At 40.3% G+C, this 25,834-nt stretch overlaps 2 protein-coding genes across 3 annotated transcripts; both read left to right on the top strand.

The window, feature by feature from the left end:
- Positions 1-1,067: 1,067 nt before the first annotated feature.
- RB195_004917 (uncharacterized protein) lies at positions 1,068-9,919 on the top strand (the record flags this gene model as incomplete). Of its 2 annotated transcripts, none has more annotated exons than XM_064177139.1 (9): positions 1,068-1,139; positions 3,088-3,189; positions 3,259-3,404; positions 5,548-5,662; positions 5,748-5,854; positions 5,916-5,991; positions 7,676-7,756; positions 9,595-9,793; positions 9,861-9,919. In XM_064177139.1, the coding sequence occupies 9 exons, from the start codon at positions 1,068-1,070 to the stop codon at positions 9,917-9,919; spliced, it is 957 nt and encodes a 318-aa protein (XP_064034263.1). The 2 variants fall into 2 exon arrangements, with proteins under 2 accessions (XP_064034263.1, XP_064034264.1); XM_064177138.1 differs by having other exon boundaries at positions 7,667-7,756.
- A 6,541-nt stretch (positions 9,920-16,460) lies between these two features.
- On the top strand, positions 16,461-23,128 carry RB195_004916 (uncharacterized protein; the record flags this gene model as incomplete). The annotated part of the gene is made up of 9 exons (XM_013440344.2): positions 16,461-16,593; positions 16,676-16,749; positions 17,423-17,555; positions 18,390-18,543; positions 18,630-18,737; positions 18,807-18,894; positions 21,226-21,301; positions 21,513-21,648; positions 23,014-23,128. The coding sequence occupies 9 exons, from the start codon at positions 16,461-16,463 to the stop codon at positions 23,126-23,128; spliced, it is 1,017 nt and encodes a 338-aa protein (XP_013295798.2).
- Positions 23,129-25,834: the final 2,706 nt, after the last annotated feature.

Genomic DNA, 25,834 nt, shown 5'->3' with positions numbered 1-25,834 from the left:
TTCATGAGCGCAATGCCATTTCTAGCAAGAGAACATTTTTCGTCATTTTTAAGTTATGGTCAGGGTCACATGGATACTCCATTCATGAAAAGGAATACCAATACTAAACAATCCATAAACTGAAGGAATGAGAGATAAAGATGTCAAGTTTCAAAATTTTCAAATTTCAGTGACCCTTGTAGAAAAACAACTCTATTTAGTCCTTTATTCCTTGTTCAGGACAGTTTTCTCATTTCACGGGACGTGAACCGTGCCAGTCGGGGATCTCAATATTTGCGGAAAATTTTCGCATTACGCATTGTTTACCTTTTTGCATAATTCTTGAATCCTGCTTCACTTGGTTCTATTGAAATTTCTAAACTATTTTCCAATTCACCAGCTCTTTACTTATAAATAAGCTATTGTTTTCTGCTGGTCTTTTCTCCACTCACTCACTCATCTGTCCATTCATTTATAAATTAACAGAACAAACAACTTAGTTGCCTCTTTTCCTCTGAATTCCTTCTCGATTCTTTCTTTTTTCTTTCAATCTCTTCTCTCTCTCCCTCGTTGCTCCCAGCCAACCAGTTACTTTTCTTCAGGAAATATTTTTTACTTATCAATTTCTTATCTATTTTTCAAAAAAAGCGGAATAGGAGCAAAACTAAATTCAGCTGTTTGCAGAAACCTCCCAGAAATCATTTCAAAATTTCCATGATTTCAATAGTGTTTTTGACCAAAGAGACATAGTTTAGAAGGATGCCTCCGGTTCTTAGACTTATTCCCGATAATCTCTAATATCTATCTTTAATTCCTAGTTAAATCTGCGCTCAAAAATAAGGAAAAGTTTCTAGGTGCACATGATTACTTATGTTTACCCTAGCAACCGTAACGCGTCCGTAGCGGTTTAGATTCGTTTCTTCCACATAACATAGCTATTCCCTCTGTACCGTTTTTGATCAAATATCTATCTATATTTGTCTATAGATCAAAAATAAACGCCAACCCTCGCGGAATCTTATCCTTACCATGTCTTATTGATTATTCCGATCCTTAATCCGGCACAAACTTCAGGTACTCCAAAGGTGATGTGCGAAGATAACGATTTGGCGCTGGACATCGTCACTGAGAAACCATTTCAAGGGAATATATTTGTGAAGGTGCGTTTACGGAAATATTTTGCACAACTTCAAGTGTTTTTTTAAGCTCGACGTAGCACGGACTTCATAAAAAAATAAAATAATATTCGGTAGTAAAAATAATAATTAGCAGTAAAAGACTAATAATAAAAAAACAATAAAAAAATTAAAATAATAATAAGAAATAATGGAAATATAGATGAGTTTATGGATGGAAAAATATGGGAAATACAATAAATAAAATAAATAAATCTTTTCCAATGGAAAAAATGTGGTCACCTATCACGATTAGAGAAGAACATTTGGTTAATTTCAGCAACAGTTCAACTCTGACCCTCACGAGAACTCCACTAAGATACCTCATCGAATAATCTCCACTATCCAAACGTTTTCAATCACAACGTTCGTTTCACCGCCGATCCACGAATCTCCATGAATTTGGAATTTTGAGCAATTTCAATGTAAAACTATGCCCATGGACTGAAATTTCTTTCAGAACAACATTCCTCTTTTCCTCACTTTTTTTAAACGCGCAGGAACAGAAGTACCACTTTTTTGCGAACGGTCGCGGATCTGCTGTGTAAACAGAAAATGGAACGGACCGCCACACGTATACGAGTACGGAAATTGGAACGAATTCACCTATGAGAAGGGAATGCTCGTAGGAAGTCCCTCTGTGACAGAATTTTTGCGAAAAAAAAGATCGGGAAAATATTTCTAGTCATGATATGCATTGCTGTTGAAGTATTATTGCAAATTCTTCTTGTAAAAACACTAAAAACGCAAGAAGAAAACCATTTTTCGCGTTATAATCCACCACGCATGAATTTCACTAAATACGGTTCAACAAAGGCCATTTGAAATAGATGGGCAAAACTGCTGGAGGTATGGGGAATCGAACCCCAGACTTCTCGCATGCAAAGCGAGCGCTCTACCCCTGAGCTATACCCCCACAACACATTCTCGAAGTGATTCTTTGATTATGGTGCGGGAAAAATGAACCACTAAAGAGGAAACAACTTTGTAACTTTGTCGATGCACTCCTCTTTCACTTTTCTAACTTTTTGAGCGTGAATTGATTTTTCTTCAATCTCTAATTTTTTTTTCGCATCAGTTGCCGTCACCTTTCAGCAATCCACAAATTAAGGTATCGATCACAATCTTCTTTGAAGAGGTTTCCATCCCTAGTACAAGTACAAAGTTTTATAGAAATGCGAGATAGAGAAATTTCTCTTGTGATGGAAATTGAAAGTTTCAATTTGAAAGTTTCGCGATGGGAACGAAGTATCAATGCGGATGATTTCTGCATTGAATAAATTAAATTTTTTATTGACTTTTAATTTTGGACGTGAAATAAGGCGCTCCAAATTTCGATTATTTTCCCAGCAACCTAATAAAATATTCTCTAAAGGAAGAATATTGCTGTGATTTTAACCAACCCGTATGGGAATTTCTAGAAAGAGGCATGAATACCCCCCCCCCCCCTCTCATATTTCCATGGTCGTATCGGTACCCTAGGTTGGACTGAGTTCATAAGAGTACTGGATACTATGGAGCCATAAAACTAGGTTCCTGTCCATCTTCTCGACTGGACAACTGCCACATCCAGCCATTCATTACGCTATAGCCGAAATATAATTGCACATCAAAAGTCGTGGACCGGCAAAAGTCGTCGTCGCCTCGGAACGTCAATTAATCACAGATACTCGAATACAGACAACCATGAAATGGTTATTGTTTGGTAGTGGAAATAAGCAGGTTAGCCAGTCGGTCGCTTTTTTTTCTCCTCCACGAAGGGCGGCGGAGCGGACCCAGCTATAATTGACGAGTTCTGATTTATTCCGCCCTATCACGCATAGTAATGGTATCTTGGTAGCGTCAACGAAAAAAAGAAGGATCTACTCAACCAAATCCTTAGCTTGTAGTAAACTAAGTGGATTTAAATTGAAAGTGTACATGCCATATTTAGGGTCGAGCAAAGGACAAATCCTGCCGTCAGTCGTACGCCAATAACGGTACAAATTCCTACTCATTACCGCTGGGGAAATGTGGCATGCAAAGATTACGATCGGTAGGAGTTATTTATTCACTGTTGGCTTATTTTTCCTTACGCGAGAGGAGAAATCGCTAAATTTCGCAGGCAAATCCACGTGGAGTGAATTTTGTTGTCACCGTACTGGTTTCGTTTCATCCGGCAGGATTCATCACTAAAAATGATCGTGCATTTCATGTGAAATGCTTCTATATGGAACCGGATTCTATCGTATCGCAATCGATTGATGTAAGGTGGGTCAAGTTAAGCCTCATATCACCTCAAAACTGCTGTTAAACCGATTTCAACAGATTGTGTGAACACTAAGACTACAGCTTAATGAAGTGAGTTCTATATGGAAGTAGAAAGGAGAAGAAGAAAGGAAGGAAGGAAGGAAGAAAGAAAGGAAGAAAGAAAGGAAGAAAGAAAGAAAGAAAGAAAGAAAGAAAGAAAGAAAAAAGAAAGAAAGACCACTTAACAGACAAAAAAGACGAAAAATCCACTCAGCTCCTTTTTCCGCACAACTCTTCAACGAAATAACTGGAAGATTTCCGCGTGTTTCAGCTTATCGTAGCAAGAATTTGTTTCCTTTGCAACCTCATTTTTTTAATAATTACAAAAATGAGCTCTGCAAAAATTTGAACTGATGTTGAGAATGAGCTAATATGCATTTAATTTGAATTTGAATCTGAATTTGACTGCATGAAACCGCAAAGCCACAAAAAAAGTACGTATTGATCCCGTCGTTGTTTTGATTTCGGGTCGAAACAAAGCCAATTTACTACCCAGCGGCTATCAATTATGGTTTATCAGCCTGTACATAATTTACTAACCTTTAGTTGACCCATTGAGAGCATCTATCACCAGAAAAACAGGGGAGATAAAAGATTTTAAGAAGCATATTTTCTTGTAGCAGGTTTTTTCGCTTGCCACAACATTTTCTCGGAAGACCGTCATTTAAAAGAAGAGATCTAAAGGATGTGCTGAAATGAACCGAATCGAGAATCATACGACTGATTCCATTTGGAATTGAATGATCAATTTGTCCCATCCAATAACAGTTTGTAACGTTATTCCAGTCCAACAACGATTTGGCCATAATTCCAAATATGCTGAATCAATTATAATTCACTCGTCTAATCAATCAATATGATTCAGTTACGTTCCAGGGTTTCTATCTTACTCCTTTTTTATTTCTTGAACACAACACTTTGCTTTTGTTTTCCTCTCCCCAATCAATCCTGAATAACGTTTAATCAAGGAGCTTGGAAAGCATGGATAGTTTTGTCATAAAAATCAATAAATATGCAGTTTTCTGGCAAACGGCCAATGCATTAAGAAAAATAGGACTGAGATGACTTCCTTGTGGTCGATTTAGGACTACTTAGGTGACCCTAAAAATGTTTGAACAATTTCTGAAATGTTTTTATGTTAAGAACGCTGCAAAACCATGTTGAAATCCACAATTTATCCTATGGTGCGTGAGAATCGAGGCCAACGAGTCCATATAACCCCAAAACAAGTGCAATTAGCGCTTAGTGAGAAATATCCTACTTAGTGAATCGATTTTTTCTCTTCCTTTGTTCCCGGAGAGGATTAGTGTTCTTTGCAAAGTTTTGGTCCTCATGAGGACCAATTACCGTATTATAGCAGTGCCTGAGTATCTACCATACAGGGAAATAAAATGTTTCGACGCTTATGGAAAATAATGTTCAAATTTACTATCTTAAGACATTATGTTGATGTTACTTATATAATTGAAATATAAGACTAATATAAAAATTAAAATATAACCTAAAGTGGTAGGAAATATTAAAAATAAAACTATTAATCTATAAATTCAGCTTTGAGCTTGTTAGAGAAGTGATCGTGGACTAAAAATTCATTTGTTATTAAGTACATTCATGTAGAATCGGGAAGAGAGCAAAATCAAGCCCGGTTAGCTCAGTCGGTAGAGCACCAGACTCTTAATCTGGCTGTCGCGGGTTCGAGCCCCGCATCGGGCTTAGCTTTTGCATTTGGTCGCTTTCACATCCTGCTGGCCCCGTCACTGTAGATATTGTGATCCTTGAACACTACAAATATAATATATTATTTTTTGGCAACTCATCTCTTCAGTCGTATAATTTTCACTTATTTAACTTAAATTACTTAGATAAATTGCTAGTTCATGAAATACTTTCTTATTTGTGTCTTCGTCATATTTTGTTCTAAACGATGTAACCTTTTTACGGAATATCTCCTGAAAATTATACCGTTTCACTGACTTCCTTTAAAATGCTTGATTCGCAAACTTTCAAAATGTTTTTATCCTAGCAGTCCATCCAAGAATTCCATGAAAATTAAGAAGTGGACACTTTTTAAGCAAGAAAATTTCATTTTTTTTTTTATTTTTAGCAGTCTTCCCACCACCGAGATCTCTGACGCAATGCAAATGCCAAAATGTGAATACTCCGTACGTCGTGACTCCCCGAATGGACCCGCATTAACATTTGCAAATGTTGGAGAGACGGTAAGAATGTCCCACGGGAACTAAGTGCTTTTTGTACTTTCTATCGTAGGAAGAAAAATTTTTAAAAAATCTAAAATTTTTTCAGGTTTATCATGTCTGGGAGTGTAATCCTGCCGATATGGGGATGCTTGTTAAGAAGTGTTTCGTTACGGACGGTGATGGCGAGGATCATGCTGTTATCGACTATGACGGGTAAATTGATGAACCATGCCCCGTTTTTCTCGATTTCGAAGGCTCAAAGCTTTCTTTACAGATGCTCCACTGATGTTTCATTGCTCAGTGAACTTGTCTACGATCAAAATTTGATGAAGGCACATGCTACAAGTCAGGTGAACTTTTTGTTATTGAGTTAGGTTTCCATTACTTACCACTCCTAACTGGCCAGATCGGACGAGATGGCTTGTTTTCTAGGTGGCGTAGCTGTAAGCGTTTGATTTTCCCCAAAGTTCCCCAGATTAATATTTAGAAAATTCAAGTTCAAATTAACTTTGTTGATGGCTTCCTAACAGGATCCACAGAAAAAAGCTTACGGTACCTCGGATACTGTAGGATGTCAATGTCCTTGTGAGTATAGATAAAGCAGCATCTGTAGTCCGTTAAATTTCATGAGGCTAAGATTTAAATACAGTATCAATCGAAGGAACGCGCTTTTTAAGCTTCAAGTTCTATTTTCGTATTTTCTATCCTAGCTAAATTAAGTATCGTACTTAGAATGTAAAACCAAGTGAGTATTTATAGTTAAGCAGCGCCCAGAGCCATTCCACCTTCAAATTTTATGAAAATACGATACGATAATTAGATACGGTATCGATCGAATCAGCGCCCATTCTATGTTCTAATTTTGTAATTTTTTTACATCAGCTAACAAACCCGTACTGGCCAGATTAACTAACGAGAACATATTCAAACCTAGTTGTCGTACGTAATTCTGAATTTTTTTTTTCGAAAAACAGCTGGTAGAAGTAAAGAAATAATAGGCCTAAAATAATATGAGATTTACAGGTTTCTGAAAATTATAAAAGTGGAGAAAAACAACAGAAAGAAAAATAATCTCTGTTGGAAACGTGAAACAACTACAATTAATCGAAGTTTTATCAGAAGCTAAATTTTAATCAGCGAGTTGTTTGAGAAAAAAAGAAATAAGCGGGAATATTCTACGCAGGGCTTTCTCGCTTGTAAAATGTAAAAAAAAATAGTGTAAAAAACCGTAGAACTACATTATTCTTCAGTGGCGTACATTCATTTAACCTACTGACGATAACGCGCTTTTTTTTGCACCAATCCACTTTTACGAACTATATTTGAACAAGGAAATAATAGTGATAAACCCATTAATAAACCCACTGCGGGAAAAAAACTCTTCAAAAAAAAACTGGGAAATCGTGTAAAATATGCAGTGATCTACACCGCAGTCAAAGGATTAAGCAGCCACCGACAAAAAATCCTGGATGAACGATTAATTTTTCAACTCACATTTTTTCCCCATTGATTGCTCCATTTCAAGAATCCTGCTCTGGTTGAAGGCAGCTAATGTGACTGAGATAGCAAAATTTTTCGGTTCGCTACAGCCATAATGTAAAACGGGATGGGAAATGTTGTTTGAAACCTGGAAAATCTTCAAGTAGCGTTGTTGTGCATCCCGTATGAATCCATAGCAATAGCGATTAGAAAATATAAATTCCTACTAGTTTTTTGAATGGATTTCCGGTAACTGGACTGGAGCATCGTGAATATTGTTAATAGAATACTTTAATTTTGCGATCTTAAGTTTTTGTGAATTTACGGCTAGTAAAAACCACATTTATAATTTAAATTTAATCCACATTTTTTTACTATACATATATTACATCATATTCATATACTATATCATTATTTATAATCCATACCTATTTATCCACGGGAATTTTTCTTGAATTTTGAACTTGAAAGGGAATTCCTGAGAGATTTCTAATGCAATGAGAAAAAAAATTGCGCAATCCATGCTCTAACACAAAAAACTTGCAGGTTTTCAAGTATGCGGACTCAAATCAACTGTATTTTACTTGTCAAATTCGTTTATGCCAACGACAGATGGGAATGTGCCAAGATGTGACAGTAAGTCGTGACCTTGCCATCATATTCAACCTTCAAAATTGTGGACAACCGTCTAATGGATTCAATATGGCCAATAATCCCGCAACCACGCGTGCATGATGAGATGATTCGGCGATACTCACTGAAAGATGGTGAATTACGTATTAGATGACGTGTTGTTGATTTAAGGATAGCCCTATATTAGAAGCGATGAGATTTTTTTCTTTCCCAAGCTCAGAGTCAACTTGAAGTGGTGAAGCCCAAGTGCTGAAGATGCCCTTCAACTCTTCAAATTAATTTGATTAAATTAACTTTAGAGTTCAGATTCAAAAAAGACCGAAATGCAAAAATGGAGGTCAAATTACCGGAATGGAAAACAGCCAAAATTTGATTTAGAACTTTTTTTACTGTTGTTGTGGAAGTCCACTACGACGCCACCTAGCCGTCACCGCCTTATGTCTCCCTCAGTTGTGCGTCATGCCACGATTAAAGGACAAAGGATAAAGTCTGTGTCAATCAGCCTCAATCAATCCTCTTTGGATGCGCCAACACGTTCTCCTCAATTCAGAATCGTCGGAGGTATAGGAACGCACGTCTAGCCTAAACAAAGACTTCCGGAGGCTGGCCGCCATGTCAATGTTTTAGTCCTCCCAGACAAGTCTGCTATACGATTTATCGACCCTAAAGGGATGAAAAGCTTGATTGGCACCGGGGTGGATTCGAACCTCCCGATCGATCGTGCAGTCACCAGCGGACCTTTTACCCACTGTGCTACACTCGTCCATCGTCAACACATAAAACTAAGCGCACTGCGCAGAAGTGATATATGCAAACTCGGATCAAAACGATCTGAAATTTGAGAAGCGACTAGGTGGAGCTAGCGCCTGCCATCGAGGTGGGATTGCGAACTGTGGCGATGGTGTTGGTGCTTGTAAGGTTCTCGATCCTAGCTGCTACGCTCACCATCACCGTTTCGAGCGCAGCCGCTTGCGCAACTGCATCGAGCTTCATGGCGTTTTGACCTGACTTACCAGCACACCGCTTACCATTTCACTACACACGTGTTGAATCTATTGTAGTTTCTTAGCTGTAAGCTTTTACTTAGCGCATCAGCGCCACTTTCCAAATCATTGAAGGCAGCATACCATGGATCTGAGGTGGCATGGATTTCTCATGAAAAGCTTCTATACGGGTCGTAGATTGCGGAAAACCAAGTGGTTCCGCTCATCCGCTCATCTCTCCGCGATCGTCGTAAGAGGCGGCATGGGAATCGCTCCAGTTCCAACGTGGTGCGCCAGAACGCGCCTCCATGTATATGTTCCGTTCCCTCCAGCGCTCTTTTCATTAGTTTGACTTGAATAGGCTGGTGAGAAGACCTTTTTAGGGCTCGCTCGTTGATGCGACGACTGCGCAAGAGTGGCGCGTTGCAATGCAAGCCGTCGTAAAAAAAAACCGGCGGCTTCCGGGCTGTTTTTTTACAGCCCGGAAGCAGTCAGCGACAGAGAGATGAGCGGAACCGCCTAGTTTTCCGCAATCTACGACCCTGTCTAGAAGCTTTCCATGGAAAATCCACACCCCATCAGATTCGTGGTATGCTGGCTTTAAAATGGTCTGCATGCTCAAATTACCGACATATCCATAAACAGATTTTTGTACCGATATTAATGAACTGGGAAGATAATCATTGCGTAGCGAATCCCATCCATATTTAGGCAAAAAAACTGAACAACTGACCCATGGAGCCATTTTACTTTACTTAAAGCTAAAAGAGTAAAATTTGAAATGAAAAAAAATGTCAGGATGCACTCTTCCTTTCCTCTTGATAAACATGCATCCTTCGAGAATTCTCCTCATTTCAGCCACCATTTTGCGGTCGAAACCGCCCAAATCGAACGCGACGAGCCGCATCGCGAACCCAGGATCCAGAAATAGACGTCGCCACACGAGAAATGTTGGTGTTGGACCAGGAGGAGCGGCGTCAGATGGGCTCAAACCCGTTATGTGTGCCGAAGATGACGTTGCCATTGATTCCGTTGGTGCTTATCACCGTTTCAGCCGGTACGTTACGTTCAATAACTGACATTAGAGAAAAATTGAAACTGTTTTCAAAAAAAAAATCATTTAGTTTCTGTCTCTGCTACGCTGCTAGTCGTCGGTCGAAAACGAGAAAAACTTCCCTACTAGCCATAGAATTACGGATTTGCTTGTCCTTCTCACAAACAAGCATTCGAAACTGATAGTCATAAACTTTAAAGACATCTAATTCTAATAGTAGTTTTATTCTCTATTTTTATAGTTTAATGCTATTGCTTAATAAGACATTAATAAATCTTCTTCACTATGCGGAAAAAATATGATTAAAGAAGTGAACTGGGAAAAAGCGACGAAATGACAAAGTCAAAATCCTATAGCGCAGAGTAAATCCCACGAAATTAATCCAATGTAGGCCCAAAGATCCGTTTTGTTTGAAATATGAAGAGGAAATGGAAAAAAAGAGAAAATGTAGAGAATCTGACAGCTCCTCTAGAAATTAGTTTGCTCTTTGCTGAGCTAGTGCTACGGAATCACTGTTAAATCTTTCTACATTCTCTTTTTAAGGTTTCACGTTGAGGTTCAAGACGTATCCAAAGAAAAAATCGTGCTTATGGGTATCCTAGAACGATCGCGATTCTTATGTACGATTGTATCTACCATGTGTTATCCACAAAGCATGGAAAGGGGCTTTTTTCTAACGTGCAGCGCAACAAATCCCCGTCGCTTTGTAGTCTTTTCTTAAAGGCATCACTCCACGAATCTGAGGTGGTACGGATTTCAGGTGGAGTATTCGTATATCGTAGATTATGGAGAGAGGGCTGATTCCGTCCATTCCTTCCTAATTGCCGTAAAAAACGGCCCGGAAGATACGGCTTCGAGCGTTCCGGCGCACTATTTTCTACAACGAGTTCGATTGGAGCGCGCCAGCTTTGCGCACGCGCCGCATCTTCCGGGACGTTTTTTACGGCAATTAGGAAGAAATGGACGGAATCACCCTTCTCTCCGGAATCTACGATCCCGTAAGCGAATACTCCACCTGAAATCCGTACCACCTTAGATTCGTGGGGTGATGCCTTTAACCTCTTTCCCTACCGTACCTTCACCGACATACAGCTCAAATCTACACGAATTGCTGTCATTTGTTCACATTGAGTGATTTCTAGGTTATTTCTATTTCTAGTCGTTGGAATATGTTCAAATACGAGAGTATTTGTCTACGAACACACGGAGAAGTAATTCTCTCGGCAACGCAACACATCCTGCAATGTCTGCACACTGTTCTGGAATACATGAATTCCACCTTCTGAAAGAATTTTGAAAAAGGCAGATAATCGTTTGCACGTCATCCAGCATTTTCACAAAAAGAGATTCTAAAAAAATAGTTAAAGGAAAAAAGAGAGAGGTCAGTGAATGCTGAAAAAAAAGTTTTCTTCCAAGACACTGGGATTCAAACATTCAAAAAAATCGCACTAAGCAATGTATCAAGTTGCTTCAACGAGAAAAAAAAAGAATTCTGGACTATGTTTATTATCCCCTGTATGTCACAAAACTGACGTAATTGAGAAAGTATGGAGTTTGAAGGGCAGATTACGAGTATGCCCAAGCCGTAGGTCACACTCAATTCCCTCTAATCGTCTTGAAAAACGGCGTTTACTCCTACGAGGTATATGAAAACGCAGCTCCATCCACGCAGCTGAGAGTGCGTAGCGTGCACAAGGAAGTGATAGGCAAGGTTATACGGAGAAAAGCGTACGAATAATATTTTGTATGCGTAGAGACGGGGGCGGACGTGGCGCAGTCGGTTAGAGGTCCGCTATGGCCATACAGTAGATGGTTCGATGATCCGCCCTAATGCAAACCAAGCCATTCATCCCTCCGGAGTCGATAAATTGGTATCAGACCTGTCTGGGAGGATAAAAACACTGAGTTGATCATCGGTTGGCCCTCACAAGTCATCGTATAGGCCAGTTACGCGTTCCAAAACCGCAACGACTACGAACTGCAGTGAAACGCGTTGGCGCATCCCAAGCCGCCCATTACTCAACTTAGCTAAAGTGAAAAATACGAAAGTAGAAATTGGGGGATAAAAAACGCACTTTCTCGATTCATAGCGTGTTTAAATATCACTTTAAACCGTAACTCTCATCTTCATAAAAATTTGACGGTTGAATAATTCTATAGATGCTGTTTTAACTATACTGACATAATTTGACATTTTACGGTATCCGAGGTACCGCAAGCTTTTTTTTGTGGATCATATGAAGAAGTCACTAACGAGGTTAATTTAAACTTAAATTAACTCCTAAATGTTTTGTAATAGTGTGCCTGAAACGTCAGGCAAATAAAGGGTTCCATCTAAAAACCTCGCAGGCACACTATAACAAAACCAGACAAAATATGCCGAGGTTTCAAGACAAGAGAACATTCCAACTACTACGTAACTCCTAAATATTCATCTGCGGAACTTTAGGGAGAGCCAAACGCTTACGGCAACCCCACGTTGAAAACAAACCATCTCGTTCGATATGGCCACTTAGGAGTACTAGGATTGATAAGACAGAGACTTTATCCTATTTTTCATCTGATAGACTGGGCAGTAGCAGTTTTAGAACTGCTCGAGATTAATCATATTCATAGGTGACAATGTATCCGACCTTTTCACTCTTCAATGCCTACTTGATTGCTAGGTACAGAGTTATTTAGACGGAGAATCATAACTATACTTTCTGCGCTGTCTCCATGGTTTTCATAGAATGCTTCTTTTTTTGCAGTTTTTTTCGTTACTTCTATAACTACCTCCTAATATTTACTTCCAGATTTTATCATTTTATCATGTAATGGTCAATTCCGATCTGATTTTTGATCGTAATAAATAAGCAATAGTTCTTTTGAAAAAAAAACAGTCAAAATTAAGTTGGGTATAACTAGTGGCGCCATTTGAAACTACAACAGATCCATTGGCGGTGCATGGAATGTGAGCGGGAATATGGCAACGTTTCAGAGAAATAGCTTTGGATTAAGATTTGTTCATTTTTAAGGTGAGAGAAAGTGAGCATCCAGACACCTGTTCTTCTATTTAATGGATTCTCGTTAGCTTTTCAATGACATTTCTTGACGGTTTCTAAGCATAAGCTCCTAACACACCACCGCAATTACTACTATTCTGCCTGGTGATTACCACTCATTTGTTGACTCATGCTGATTCTTTTACTTCAATTTTACGTCATTTTTCGTTCTTAAACTTCATGAGATGGGTGAAAATCTTTGAACGACAATAATAAATCGTAATAGTTCCTAGGAATATCCGCTTTCGTTCTGAAATTTTCTGAAATTATCGTCCAACTAAGAAATGTTCAGTTCCTGCCGTTCACTTTCAATCCACTTTTGCCTTCCGTGCCTGATCGGAGGGAACCAGCCCTATATTAGGATATCACTATGAACCACATCTAAAATGACAAACCGATTCTTACGACATGCATGCAATTCTCTGCGTATTTCAATTAGCATCGCTACCGAGCGCAGGTGATAATCGACCGCATCCGCATCCGACTTACTTGCTCAAGGAAATTGAGTCATTAGAAGAGAGGAACATTCACACTACACTACTATAATTAATCTAAGGGTAGGGGCGAAACGGAAGTATTTACTATATTCTAAACTACTTCACTGATATTCAGCTATATACTAATATTTCATTATTCATAAAACTACTATTAATTTGTTAATGCGAGAGAATTTTGAAATTCAAATGTTTATGGCCCCTTTTCGATCAAAAAAACAAGAAGCAGCAGACTGAATGGACCTTTTCGTACGGATAATTATGAGAAATACCTAAAAGAACGCATCAATTTATTGGAAAACCACGAAGTCATTTCTCTCAAATGTGTATACATTTTCTTGTTCCTTGATGGGAAAAAATTGAGACTAGAAATCTTTTGACCACTGCTTACTTATCGAAAATCAAGTCGAAGAGATAGAAAGAGAATCTGGACTGTTTTCGAGGAAAGTTCCACATGATAATTGAATACAAAGATCGCAAAATATCAACACTCTTTCTATTACTTCAGATTAGGATAGAAATCCCGGAACAGGCATCTGATCTCGTCGATATTACTTGAACGATCTCGTGAAATCACAGGAAACAGCAGCTCATAAAAAAAATAGGTGGGAGGGAAAGAGAGAGAGAGAACTCAGCCTATTTTTCTCTCTCTTTTCTCTCTCTCTCTCTATAAACTCTTATTTCCGGAATCTCGATCTTCCTTCTTTCTCTCAGTAGTTTTAGCCTACATGTCATAGATCCTCTAGGACTAATGTTAAGGTTTTAGAGCCCCGAACACTTAGATATTCACCTCCAGAATTAAGAGCCCGGTTGACTCCCCCGCTCCCAACACTACACTTTCTCCTTGAAATGTATACGGCGGTACGAAACAATGGATTTCTTCCTTTTAACAAAAATCCATTACTGCAGAGATGGATCAACGATGACATCGAGCCCATTAAGAAGAAAATTCCATAGAACAGATAGGATAACCTTGTTTCTAGTGTTCCGATTTTTTTAATTCACAAAATAGGACCTATTCTCAAACGATTCTTATCAGACGTTGTTGAATTTCCTAACACCTCCTAGGCGGTAATTCATTGTGCTCAGGGGATTCTCCGCAGCTATCAAGGGCGTAATAATGTATTTCTACCATATCGACTTTTCGAAAACGAAAAATCCAACATTGTGAAGTATCGATAATAAAATAAGAGAGAAAAGAAAGAAAGAACAAGAAAAAACAGGCTTGAGACAATCGTGAGAGGAAGAAAGAACTAGGATAGCCAAGCAGAAACTAGGAGTATAGTAAAATTATAACGTTCTACTAGGAATTCATTTTTTCCTACAGTCTTTCGTTTTCACGTTTACGTTTTCATACGTTTTCTATAATTGACTCCTTATATTCCCAGCCAATTCCGTTAACGACGTGCACATTCACCACATATCCGAACTTTTCGATGCGGCGCTTGCACAAGGCTGGCGCGCTCCAATCGAACTCGTTGCAGAAAATAGCGCGCCGAAACGCTCGAAGCCATATCTTCGGGGCCGGTTTTTACGGCAATGGTGATGCCTTTAATCGTTCTGAGAAACAGCGTGGGAACGATGTTTGTTCCTACGAGTTGCATTAAAAACGTCCCATCCAGGTACACGCTCCGTTCTCCTCAGCAACCTATTCATTAGTTTTACTTGATTAGGCTGGAGAGACGAGCCCGTTGATCCCCGGCCGCTCGCTCGTGGACGCGGTGATGCCTGCACAAGCGTTTTCAGGTGTCTTGTAGTAAATAAGTCGGTTCCTACGCCATTCTCCAGAACCATTCAGGAAAATTAAGCAGAGTGACGCTCATATTTGTGGTCTGCATCCCAAACTCTGCATCTTCCCTCACCAATTTCGTGATACGCTGGTTTCAAAGCCCTGTTCCGCGTGAAATCTTTCATTTAGGTGGGAATTTCTGATTGTTCGGTAAATTCTCTGGAATAATTCTGGTATAGTTCTCAAATTTAGTTGCTGCATTCCAGAAAACCGCGCAGTGTGGCCGAGAGTATGCGCTCACAAGGAGTGTTATGTCAACAATAAGGATTGTTGACATTATTCGACAAAGCTAGTGTGTAGTCTACAGTCGTGTATCTTATCTTTTTGTAGTTGTAGCCAGAGCCATGCTCACCAGCTGATAGCTGAAGTTGGCTACAAAAGGAACGTGCCGAGCTGTTCTGTTTTGGAGCGCTTACTGGGCAGCGGAAGATTGTTCTACGACTGTTTCTCTGCCTGTTTATCATATTTAGCACAATTTCAATCCAACTAATTATTGAAAATTCATTTTGGAATCCGTACAAAGATTTTCCAGCGGTCCACTTCCAATCATTTTATAATGTAAAGTCGTTCAACGTAGAAACGCTGTTTCATTTTTCGGATGGGAAATTCTAGAAGTTTTCAGTTCGTCTTTTCTACTTCTACTGCTTTTCCTCCTCTACTTTCTTAGTGCTTTTTTTACTTCTGAGTAACTCACTGCAATTTCTTTTCTCCATCTTCCTTTGTCCTATCAGAATCCAGACTAAAAAAATCTGATAATTGTAAGGAGCTCTATACAAACTTTTGTGTTATTGTCAAAAACAGTGTTCTTGCCTTCACGAGTACGTTAAAGCTTTCATCTCAGAAAAAGAGAAAAAAGAAAGGTAGGGGAGTGAGTGGAGAGAAAAAAATTGCGGATCTTTGTACCAATTCTTTTCACATCCTTGAGATACGTTAATAGCAACATTACGAAGGGATAAAAGTATGGGGTACAACATCTGATAGAAAATTAATACGGTATGAAAGTGCTGAGCGAAGATTGTCGAAACTTCACCAATTAGCCCACACATTTCACAAAATCAAATTCTGGAAGCATAATTGGAACCGCTCATTTCTGATAACTTTAAGAAGTAGATTTGTTCATTCCTAGGAATTCTTGAGGAAATCCATACTCGACGGAAGAATCCAGTGAGGATGGATTTTGGGTTGCCAAATTAAGATCGTTTACAACTGAGACGTGAACGGAGTGTTTGGAAAAAATCTTTTGGATCGAACCATTACTTTTGGCATAAAATTCGCTTACTTTTATTATGGAGAAACTAGTAATTATAATTAACTAGTAATTGTGATTGCAGACGACGTTGCGTATGGAAGTGACAACATTCTTCCTGGGGATTTGCATAGCATATGCCTTATTTCTGTTGATACGATGGTTTCTTGAACGTTACGAGATTGAAGATCTTAAAAATAAAGCAGTTTTTATCACAGGATGTGATAGCGGTGAGAATTTTTCTTTTGCAGATTCTGCTTTCCATTACTCCTTTAATTCTATTGTTTTCTCCTTCATTTCCCTTTTTTTAAGGATTTGGAAAAGCACTTGCTATTCGCTGCGCTGAAAGAGGTATGCCTGTGCTAGCCGGTTGTTTACTTGAGAAGGTAAGCAAAATGCAAAGTTTCACCACTTTATTTACGGCAGACATGGTCGAATTTGGAAATATGCAGTAAAAAATAAAGTTTGGAAAACAATGGGAAAAAATAAAGGACAAAGGACAAGGATAAAGAGTGTGGCATTGATTCTGAATCCGCTTGGGACCCGCCAACAGGTTTACTTCAATTCAGAATCGTTTGAGGTTTACGAACGTGTAACTGACTTGCGGGAGCTAGCCGATGTGTCAAGTCAGTGTTTTTTATCCTCCCAGACAAGTCTGGTACCAATTTATCGACCCCGAGGGTATGAAGGGCTTGGTTGGCACCAGGGCGGATTTGAACTCCGATCGATTGTGCACACAGCGGAACCTCTAACCGACTGCGGTACACCCGTCCCCGAAAAAAATTATAAAATAATAAAGTTATAGCTTTTGCAGAGCGATTCCATTAGCTCTCAATGATCCATAAAAAAAAAGGTAATGTCTAGGTAAGCCGAAAACAAAGACGCAAACCATGCGGACTAGGGACTTTCTGCAGCGACTACATTATTGATCGATTGATTGGAACGGTACGCCGTGAGAAAAATAGGCGGTGCTTGAGCGCTTTGCGGCACACCCTTTGTTTTGCGTATGGATCTTCCTCATTTTGCCAACAACGGCAACTAATTCAACTTGTGTTCCAGTCTATCAGCGAGTATAAGGAACTCTCTAAAAGCTACCGTACTCCAATCGACGCATTCCTCCTTGATGTTACCAGCGATAAGAGCGTTATTGACGCTAAAAAGTATGTGGAAAATAGGACACAAAAGTACGGCGGTGGGTTAAAGATTACTTCGTTTCCAAAAGGCTCAGAAGCATAAAATTTGCTTATCTTGAAGGATTTAATTTGTGCACTAAACAAATTCATCGTCTTTCAAGAAATAAGAATAAGAGAATATTTTTTTTCTAGAACCGATTTCGATTTTAGTTCAACTTTTTTGAAATAAATTGTTCTTTTTCGTCTCGAAAAAAGATCCCCATTATAAATGTTATGTCTTGGTCGACAGCAAATCCAAAGTTGTTCGTGGAATTATATCAGGCGAAAATTTGATAACACTGGCCAGAAGGTCAAGAATAAAGCAGCGAACACCTTTTTAGAAAAGAATCTTTCTAATGGAAAAATTTTTTTATAATTTTAATTTAATTTGAAGGTCCTTGTGTTTCTGTTAGAAATTTTGCCCCGTCAACTAGAGGTTTTTTTTTTTTTGAATTCATACCTATTCCAGTAAACAAAACTGCTAACCACCTTTCAATATCGAATCAACTTCTCGGAGTTTTTCGGTTTTAAAATTGAAATTAAGTTCTAAACTAAGAACGAAGCAAAAAAAATCGAAGTATGGATCTGTCATGGACTGAGATATGATATTTTCACCTCTCTTTCCTCTCCTCTTTTTGGAACGTTTGAAAGCTTGCCAATTCCCAAATAGCACAATTATTTTAAAATCTAAAAAAAAAAAGTTAACTGTACACAAATGTTGTAATCCTTTACAAAGAGAATGAAATTGATGGTGCAGAAAATAGCTCCTCAACGAGATTTTGCTTTCTTGAGCTTTTTGACTTTTTCGCCTTTGTTTTTTCTCTATTTTGCATTCATTTGCAGCAACTTTTCAGGTCTCCACGGAGTCGTAAATAACGCTGGGATTCTCGGCCACACTTTCTTTGACGACTTTCTTACGTTAGAAGACTATAAGAAAGTGGCGGAAGTGAACACATGGGGTGTGATTCGAGTGACACAAGCCATGAAATCGCTTGTGAAAAAAACTAGGTTGGTGTGCTCTGATTTTTCTTCCCTCAAAAAGTCCTCTCCCTGAAGAAAGTTATTGTATCCAAACACAACCTCATATTTCAAAGGGGACGAATCGTTACGGTCACAAGCGCATGTTCTCGTGTAGGAGTTATGAGTATAGGACCATATACAACGTCAAAGTTTGCAATAAGCGGATACTGTGACGTCATTAGGTAAGTTTTTAGGGCAGTTTGTTACGGAGAACAAGAACAATGGTTAGCACTTCATAACTTAACATTTAGGAATGAGCTTCGAATGTTTGGTGTTTCATTGCATATATTGGAACCGGGTTTCTTCAATACTTATTTGACTAGCACAGAAAATGTAGAGGTAATAGTGTCAACTATGTATATTTTTATTTATTTATTTATTTATTTATTTATTTATTTATTTATTTATTTATTTATTTATTTATCTATTACGCTCAATGGCGTGTTAAAAGAACGCTAGCTATCAAGAAAAACCTTACTACTACTTTGCTTCATAGCGAAAAGACGAAAGGAGACAAACAGGAAGAACATAGAGTAGAGATTGCTACAAGGTGGGCCAAGATAAAGGGAAATTATGAAAATTGTAGTGGCAGTCCTGATGAATTCGTAGACAGGTGGGAGTGGCATTCTTCATCATGTAACTACAGTCGTATAAGAACGACATGAAGCGCAGTGCATTTGCGTACGCGCTCGGTACGGTGGAGGCAGCAATTAGATCAGAGGTGGGACCATTTTTGTGGCAAACTACAGCAATAGCTGGTCCCAGCAAGGGTTCCAGTGCGCTCCTAACCGCTACGCTCCTCCGCACCGCCTCGATAGAAGTCGCGTACGCAATTGCACCTTGCTTCATGTCATTTTGACCCCACTATACTTGCCAATTACTAATAATGAATCAGCGGATCAGTTCACAACGTGTATTTTGCTGCGAGGTCATTTTACGAAGATCGTGATAGTACGACTGTTGCTCAACGAGAACACCGACCTCGCTACGATTTAGGAAGTCATGCTCGCGTTCCAATTTCCCACATCATCAATACATGAGTTAAGAATTTCGTGAAGACGGGTTCAGCTCTAAAGCTGATGGTCCAATACGTGAAAGTTATGGGAAAGTTGAGCCGTTGAGCAGCAATCGCACTATCACGGTGTTTGCAAAATGACCTCACAGCAAACCCACGTTGTGAACCAATCCACTGCTCCATAATTACTAAATGGCAAGTAGCTGCATACTGAAAATGCCACTTCAACCTGTCTACCGTCTTTGCAGGGATGCCACTCCTAAATTCAGAATTTCCCCTTTCCCTTGGCTATCATATACCTCAAAAAGTGTATTACTTTTAGGAATGTTTAATAACTCATTCCGTACCTGGTAAGAAGCGGTCTGAGATGTTCGTAGTACAAAAAATGCTACGATAAATGGTAATAGATAAGGCTATTTTGGAGCTTGCCTTGGCATAGCATCAATTTATTCGAAATTTTTAATCGCTGCGAGCATCCGCTTGACTTATTCTTGACTTGTCGCAGTAAACTGCACCAATCTGAGAGATCGCTGCACGTCACATCGTTGCAAGGCTGAAGGTTACTTTGAAATAACGACTAGTTAGCGGTTGACTTCGTAGCATCGGAACGGGCGCATCACATTTGACATTTGCACCTTATCAACGGGACGGGGTGAAAAACGCACAACCCTCTTTTCTGTCAATAACTGCGTGCAATCACGTGTCACCTTACTACCGCTTAAGGTCAGCATACCATGAATCTGACGTGCTCTGGATTTCGGAAAGCTTCTATACCGGGTCGGAAAACGGATGCGGAAAACCACGTAGTTCCGCTCCTCCCCCCGTGATCGTCGTAACAAACGGAATGGGAATCGTTTCAGTTCCTACGAGGTGCATTAGAATACGCCTCTATGTTCACCGTTCCGTTCCCCTCAGCAGTCTGTTAATTGTTTAACCTGAATAGGCTGGTGAGGAGACCTCATTAATTAATAGGTTATGAGTATGAGTGTAGCTGAACTCAATTTCCCCCAATCCTCCTGAAAAACAGTGTAGGGAACTTGTTGATAGTCGAATTTAAGCAACAGCCAAGATTGTTAACAAACTTTATTACGGCTAACGTTTCGGCGTTGTCGCCTTTATCAGAGCCTGGAAAGTAAGAACATTTGCAATATATCCCCTCAAATACCTCATCCAGAACAAGTCATCATCCCCTAGGATATTACACCCGAAAATGAAACCAAAAAAGCGTAAATGCCTTGCAATCTCTATGCTAAGATTCAAGGAAACTCGAACTTTCGCACTTCTGGAAGTGTAGGAAACATTTATTCATCTATGAGGTAACGAACTAACGGGCCACCTTTCTACACGCTTCGGTACCTTTAGCAGCCCATTCATTGGTTTTACTCACCTCATTGATTTTCGACCGCTCGTTCGTCCATGCGGCGCGTGCCGTATTTGCCCACAGAGACCTCAGCATTGTCAGTTTCTTGATATGCTACCTTTAAGGAAATGGCCACAAATAATTAAGCAATCATTGAAGTACTTCCAGCTATCGAAGAAAAAATAATATTATAAGAGAGTTAAAGGTCAAGTCGAATCTCATTGACCCAAGTATTCTGGGAAAATTTGTGAACGCTGGATTCTTTTTGATACCTTGTATTGATCTTGTATTATAGAAACAGCTCAACAGTCTCTACGCCAAATGCTCTGAGGAAGCGAAGAACGAGTACGGCAAGGAGTTCTTCATCAAAAGTAGGCTCCAACTTTTTGCTATTTATAATCGTCGGTACTTATGTTTGAACAAGGGACCGCGACGCATCCGCAGGAAAACACGCACTTTTCCCTGTATGACACGCACTTCGTACTACTTTGTTCGGGCACTTATGTTGGTCGTAAAGGATAAAAAATGAGCACTAACATCTCTATGTCTATATAACTCCTATTGATCACGCCACCATTTCAGTGCGAACGAAAACTGCATGGGTGTTGAGTCTAATCGGTAGTAACAACATCGACTATGTTACCGATGCTTACTTCCACGCTCTAACAGCTGTGTACCCAAGGACCCGATACCAAGTCGGTTGGGACAGTATTCTGATGTGAGTTTCGGCTGAGTTGTGAGCATTTTCATTCGTGTGGACTTGTCTACTCCAGTCAGGATGTTACTGATGAAGATAGAAATCGCTTCACACCATGCTTAAAGGCATCACCCCACGAATCTGGGGTGGTGGGGGTGTCAGGTGGATTATGCCCATATGGGGTTGTAGATTATGGAGAGAGGAGTAATTCCGTCCATTTCTCCCTGTATCAGTGAAAACGGACAACCCCAGAACACTTTTTCCTACAACGTCCTCAACTGCAGCGCGCCATCCTTGCGCCGCCCCCCGCCTGCGATTCGTCCGAATGGGTTTTCGACGAATCGCAGGCGGGGCGGGGTTGAGCGCAAACGTTGCGCATTCCAACATAAGCCGTCATAAAAAAAACAGCGTTCCGGGGTTGTCTGTTTCCACTTATACAGGAAGAAATGGACGGAACCACTCCCCTCTCCATAATCTACAACCCCGTACAGGCATAACCCACCTGAAACCCGCACCACCCCAGATTCGTGTGGTGATGCCTTTAAGAGACGTGCGCTGTCTGATAGAAATGATCAACTATCTGAGGCGCCCTCGCCGAACATGTGTGATATCGATCGGAATGTTTCATGATATAGTCGGATCGTGGCGACCTCAAACCCGGTGCAGGTTCTGTGCTCGGATAGGCGCGGTGGGGGTAGCGTGTAGTATTGACATTGGATCCTCCTTGAAAGCGGCCTGCTCATATGAGTAAGGTCCCACTTCAATTCCAGCCGAAAGCTTTACTGATCTGACCACATACAGTGAAGAAGTGTGAAACGTAGGTTAATTCCCATGGATGTCTTCCGTTAATTACTCTTCCGTAGATTCTTCTATAGATGGAGCGTAGCGGTAAGGCTCCACCGCGCCGCTTCGAACGCAGGTGCTTATGAAACTGCACCGAACTTCATGTCGTTTTGACCCGACCATACATACATAAGATATAGTAGGGTCAAAACGACATGAAACACAGTGCAGTTGCGGCTTCTCTCGAGGCGGTGCGGTGGAACGTAGTGGTTAGGAGCGTACTGGAACTCTTTACTGCCGCCAACCATCGCTGCAGTTTGCGATGGTCCCACCTTGGCCCCAACTGCTGTTTCTACCGTTGCCGTTTCGAGCGCATACCCAAATGCACCGGGCTTTATGTCGTTTTGACCCGACTATGTCGGGTCAAAACAGCAGTACAGATACGTGAGCGGCTGCGTCAGAAGCGGCTGTTTCGGATCATTCTAATGTTTATTCTTCCATTGTCTTTGAAAATAAAACCAAACTCAAGATAGCGTATTTCAAGAATGATGGAACGAATATGCTTCTACAGAGATAGAAATCACCAAAAAGAAGACGTTTCAGATACGCTCCTCTCTCGTTCTTGCCGACTCCCTTGGTGGACTTTCTAACGCAAATCACATGTTGGATGATACGGGTACCCACCCCGATCGCTTTGACAAAAGACAAGCAGCCCTAGTTGGTCGTGATGTGTTCAAAAAACTACCTTACATTATTTATTTTTACCTTTACTGTTAATAAATACTCTAATAAATAATACACCCAATATGTCGAATGTTGTGGGTTTGTCAGCAGTTGAGTTTAAATGTAACGTTTCACGAAACTGACGATGTTGTGGTTTCTGTGGGGAAATGCATGGTTCGGGGTGAGTATGAGTGTATCCCCGCTCAATTCCCCCTTTTCGTTCTGGAAAACAGCATGGGAAACATTTGTTCCTACGAGGCACTTTTGAATGAGCTTCCCCTTCGCACCAGTCCCCTCAGCACCGCATTCATTGATCCTACTTGAATAGGCTGCTGAAAAGACCTTATTGATTATCGAACGCTCGCTCACGAATGCGGTGCGTGCACAAGGATGGTGCGTCTTCGTGTATCTCATAGTAGCAAACTCCGTTTTTCAGGACGATTAGAGGGGATCTGAGGTCGCGCACGTGTTCGTAATCTATTCCCAGAACTCTGTATTTACCCACAAGGACCCATCATCGTCAGTTTTGTGATGCGCTGCCTTCAAGCTTCGCGTCCCAACATTGCAAGTATACAACATTGTACAGTGTTGGGATTTCCGAGGTCCTTTCGAAAAGACACGAAAACTGGTCTGGAATCTGTTCCCAACTTCCAAAATACGCGGTAAAGTTCATTTTCAGTAGCAGGCAACAGCAATCATATTTTTGGTTAGAGTAACCTTATTCATGGAGGCTTTGTCTCGAGAGGACATCTTGAATGAGCGTAATCACTGATTTATAATCGGTTCAACAAGACTATAGGGTGGTCAAAGAGAAGCATGTCAATGCGTCTCAGCGAGGCGCTATGGTGAGACCAGCCTAGGAGCGTGGTGAGACCCCTACTAGCATTACCCATCGCTGCAGATTGTGACGGTCCCATCTCGGTTCCAACTGCTGCCTCCTATGCGCCGCTTCGAGTGCATACGCAAATGCACCGCAACTACACTCGTGATTCATGTCGTTTTGACCCGACTATATTTCTCCTACACTTAAATCGATAGAATCAGCGACTGAGTCCAATCAATAAGAGCTTTGAGGTTTAGAAATAATCCTATCTGAGGAGCTTTTCGACATCAATTTGAGATAAAGACATGAAACCAAGAAGTCTAGTCGAATGTGCTCGGGTAAGGTAGAAGCAATGGATCTTTGATTGAGGCTGGGCAGAGGGAAGAGAAAAAGTAAAACAGACAAAGATTGTCCTTTTGGCAGGAACACAGCTCTCACACTATTTAACACATTCAATGCAGATATACCAACGGTTATGGCGTGGACAGATGATTAGCATGAACGAAAACCAGCTAACCTCCAGGAAATTTTATGGTCTTCTCGATCTTCCTTTATCCGGTCCCTTCGAGTGACCCGCTTGTGGGCTACCTGCCGACGAAACCATCAGAGATCCACAGACTAAATGACAGAAACGTTGTTGTATGAAGTAGCTTACTCATACGAGAAAAATTGACATATTGCTTCAGAAACACTGAACTTTTCATTGTCTGCGGTTTTTCGTGTTGGTCGACCGCCATCGTCGTAGTAGAGTCAAAGTGTAGTAGTGTTAAAACGACATAAAGCTTGGTGCAGTTGCGTAAGTAACGGCTGCGCTTGAAGCGGCGCGGTAAAGCGTTGCGGTGAGGAGCGAGAGCGGCCCTCCTTGTTAGCACCATTCATCGCCGCAGTTCGCAATGTGTCCCACCTCGATCATAGCTACTAGTTCCACCGCGCCGCTTTGGGAGCAGCCACTTACACAACTCCACCGTACCATTCTGACCCAACTATGAAAAATTGCGAATAGTTAAGCATACTGCATGTATAAAAGTACTACGTGAAAGGAACGAAACTTGACAAAATAGTTCTAACAGAAAATAGGGAGGTGTTTATAATATCTACCAATCGAAAAGGATTGGGCGAAAACTGAGTGGTGGTGCGAAAGTTATAGATCCGTAAGATCATAAGATCAAGTCAAGCTCTTCCCTACACGATTCAATGCCTCTGCTTCTGCTTCAATGCCTTCGTCGACTCACGTAGCTCTCACTTCTCAGTCTTGCGTCACTGAGATTGAAGCATACTTGCAAAAATACAGCACTTCCATGAAAATTGGTGGATCTATCACGGAACAGATCAAGCGCAATTCATGGTGGTCAACACGCTGCACGTATCTGTGACCTTTCTTAGGTTTGACAGCTAGAAGTCCCATAAGATAGTCGTTACCCTTTTATATCCAAATTTTAGTAGGTTTTCATGTGCCGAGTTATAGTTGGACTTTTTCTTGAATACACTCACTCAGGATTCACTTAGCGATCCACTCAAAACAAGATATTGTTGCAAGTGAGTGAAACAATACAAAAGAACTCTTAGTCAAGTCAAATAAAATGTTCGATATAATATTAGAATTTTTGAAGTGCAGTTCAGCACTTCAAACAGCTATGCTAGCCCGAACACCTCACATTTCAACATATTCTATCATTCGGTGCGCTCATTTATGTTTACCACCATGCTTTCAAATGCATCCAAACTTTCTACTTCTCATATATAATCAGGTTTAGTGAATGTGTAACGAAGACAAAACATTTCAAAATATTATTCCGGAACAAAACTTGCATCAAACCAACAACTTTTACCCTTATGGAATGGGGAGAGACAACAAAAATCGAACAATGATCACACGGG

Source organism: Necator americanus, chromosome I (assembly GCF_031761385.1).
Source record: "Necator americanus strain Aroian chromosome I, whole genome shotgun sequence".
NCBI lineage: Eukaryota > Metazoa > Nematoda > Chromadorea > Rhabditida > Ancylostomatidae > Necator > Necator americanus.
The sequence above is the reverse complement of the archived record's forward strand: the minus strand, read 5'-3'. Positions and strand labels throughout refer to the sequence as shown.